The sequence below is a fragment of the Kryptolebias marmoratus genome, linkage group LG15, assembly GCF_001649575.2.
Source record: "Kryptolebias marmoratus isolate JLee-2015 linkage group LG15, ASM164957v2, whole genome shotgun sequence".
Taxonomy (NCBI): domain Eukaryota; kingdom Metazoa; phylum Chordata; class Actinopteri; order Cyprinodontiformes; family Rivulidae; genus Kryptolebias; species Kryptolebias marmoratus.
The window spans coordinates 1551972-1554754 of record NC_051444.1 but is presented as its reverse complement, the minus strand read 5'-3'; the positions used below and the strand labels follow the sequence as shown (position 1 = coordinate 1554754).

The window sequence follows — 2783 nt, the reverse complement described above, 5'->3', positions numbered from 1 at the left end:
ATGGATGGATGGATGGATGATGGATGGATGATGGATGATGGATGGATGGATGGATGATGGATGGATGGATGATGGATGGATGGATGGATGGATGGATGGATGGATGACTCCATCACCTGGGGCTCTGGAGGTGTACGGTATGCATCTCTCAGAGGAACAATCCCAAATCCAGCCGGTGGCACAAAGTCTCCTGGAGTCGTCTGATCCTGACAGCTGGTCCGTCAGAGAACAGCTACCGATCAGACGAAGATTAAACACTGATTTGAATCCATGCTGTAAATAATCTGAATCCTCTGGATGTTTGGGACTCACCCGCTGCTCCTGTGAGGCTGAGCGTTGCGGCGGATTATTGCCGGCTCCATGCACCTGCACTCAGTGTGGTTGGCCACTTTAATTAGCACAGGTTCAGGTACGAACTTCACAGGAATTAGACTGAGCACCTTAAATACACGACCACAAAAAGGATTGTTTAGGTTTGGTTTCTGCAGCTCAAACCGTCAGGAAAAGGCTAAACGAACCGTTTTGTTCACAAACACTGAAGACGTGTTCCTGCAGCTGATGCCCTCCTGGTTGCAGCAGCCGCCGCACCTGTCCGCAGGAAACAGACTCCCATCAGGACAACAAGGTGAAAAGCCTTCACTGGTCTGATCTGACATTCAGCTTGAATATTAGAAAAGATGCTGAGGTCTGAACGAACCTGTGGAGAGACACGCAGGGCGGTTTGAAGAAGATGGCGGGGTCGGTGCCCAGCTCCTTGGCCACGTCGACACACGCCTCCCTGGGCATGCACTGAGTGCGCTGCCACTCCTCATCCACGGCTAAACAGGAAGAACAACATGCGTTAATCAGCACAGCTCCAGAGAAGCTCCGCTCAGCTTCCTCCAACCTTTCAGGATCTCCAGGCTGTAAGACTCGGCGGCGTATTGCGTGGAGCGGTGCGGCCCGACCAACGCCGGGGAGGAGACGGCTTCTGCGCGGCTCAGACGACACTTCCACAACTTCCAGTCGGGGAAATCTGTGAGTCGCAGCAGCTCGTCCAAGTTAGAGGCCGAACGCACGTCCTTCTCCCACCGCCTCATCACCTGCTGCCAACAAAACACGCAGACTGATGGGTTTTTGTCTGCTAGCAAAATATCTCAATTAGAAGACAGACTTCAATGAAACTGTAAGAAACCAGTAAATGAATGAACATCTTTTGGAGCCAACTTGATTCAAGATGTCCGCCACAGCTAACTGAAGTTTCACCAATACAAAAAAAGTAACTCTAAACAGGAAAACACTAAAAAAAAGGATTTAACAACCGCAGCTAAAACCAGAAAACCTGAACTAATCAGACGCTCTGCAAATACAACATTTAGATCAAATACAAACTGGTTTTTAAAAGCATTATAGCTTCATTCAGAATCTTCATAAAATTGTTTTTTATTTGCCTATGTAGTGTTAGATAAATCTGGTAATAAAATGTTAACAATTTATTTAATAATGGGAGTAAATCTGATGATAAATTTGCTCTTTTTTTTTCAAATTCTGAACACGTCTTCAGTTATGGTCAAAGATTTTCATCCACTCATTATGGACATGAATGTCAGATTAATTCAATTCATTATTTTTTAAACTGTTTTTTTAAAGGGTGGATTAACTAACTATTAATTAATAACTTCCTGTTGGTGATCATGATCGACTGCAGCTAGTAGCTTCAGTTTGACGGCACTGACCAACACTCGTCTGTGTCCCTCAGATGGAAGCAAACTGGTTCTGATGTTCAGGAACCATAAAGACTTAAATCTGACATGACCTGGAACACCTGTGTCCCTGTCTACCAGTGTCCCTGTCCACAGTGAAGACAGTTCTCCATCACCATGGACTGAGAGGACCAAGGAAGAAGCTCCAAAACCTCCAAGCTGGACTGAAACCTGCAGCTGTCCACATGGACGAGACAAATGTCTCCTGGAGGACAGTCCGATGGTCAGACGAGACAAAGACTGAGACAAGAAGGACGTTTGGACGAGTCGAGGTGAGGCTTTCAGACCTGAGAAGACTGAACCAGCTGTCAGGCATGGTGGTGGCAGCATCATGCTGTGGTACAAAGTGAGGAGGTCAGATATCAGGCAGACCAAAGTCGATTTCCGTAATAAATATTCTGACATGATGAGAGGATGAAACGTCTGACAGCAGCTGCACAGAAAGACATTTTTTAAAAAGGTTGTTAATAAACTTTACTTTCTGTGGAGAAAATATGAAACCAAAAACAGATCTGTTAAATAAATTAAACCTCCTGGGTAAATTTTCTGTTTGTGTGACATTCAAATGCAGAGAAACTGTCTGTAAATAATCTGCCAACATGAAGGTTTTCTCAGCCTCCAGTTTTACATTAAAGGGATTAAATGTCATCAGAAACAATTAAGACTTCCTAATTAGGCCTAAAAGCCACTCAGAGCACAGAAATGTTAGGTGTTATTCCTCCGTACAGAGTTTAAAAGCTGTAACTCCTCAGAACCACATGTGAAGCTCCACAGAAAGGCCGAGTTCCTGCTGTGAAGGAAACCAGAACCAGAAAACACGTGACAAAGGTTACTCCAGTTTAACTTTCTTCTCTTTGGTGTGAAAAAAAATACAGAGCAAGAATCCTGAAGGAGGATTAAAGAGGAAAATGTTTGGAAGGAAGGGAAGAGATTCAGCTCATCCAGAAGATTTTAGCTGTTTATCAAAACATTCAGCTCATCCAGGAGATTTTAGCTGTTTATCAAAACATTCAGCTCATCCAGGAGATTTTAGCTGTTTAT

The 2783-nt window shown here is 44.3% G+C and overlaps 1 protein-coding gene across 5 annotated transcripts in view; it reads right to left on the bottom strand.

The window, feature by feature from the left end:
- Positions 1-2783, bottom strand: part of vegfd (vascular endothelial growth factor D) — a 6839-nt gene that overhangs the window by 2096 nt on the left and 1960 nt on the right. For 2 of the 5 annotated variants that reach the window (XM_037979734.1, XM_037979732.1), the window contains exons 2-6: positions 887-1085; positions 698-818; positions 519-588; positions 313-440; positions 117-232 (exon numbers count right to left, since the gene is read on the bottom strand). In XM_037979734.1, coding sequence (XP_037835662.1) covers positions 117-232; positions 313-440; positions 519-588; positions 698-818; positions 887-1085 — 634 coding nt within the window. Of the gene's footprint in view, positions 1-116; positions 233-312; positions 441-518; positions 589-697; positions 819-886; positions 2751-2783 lie in introns of those variants that run through there. The other 3 variants (XM_037979736.1, XM_037979735.1, XM_037979733.1) reach the window with 3 other exon arrangements.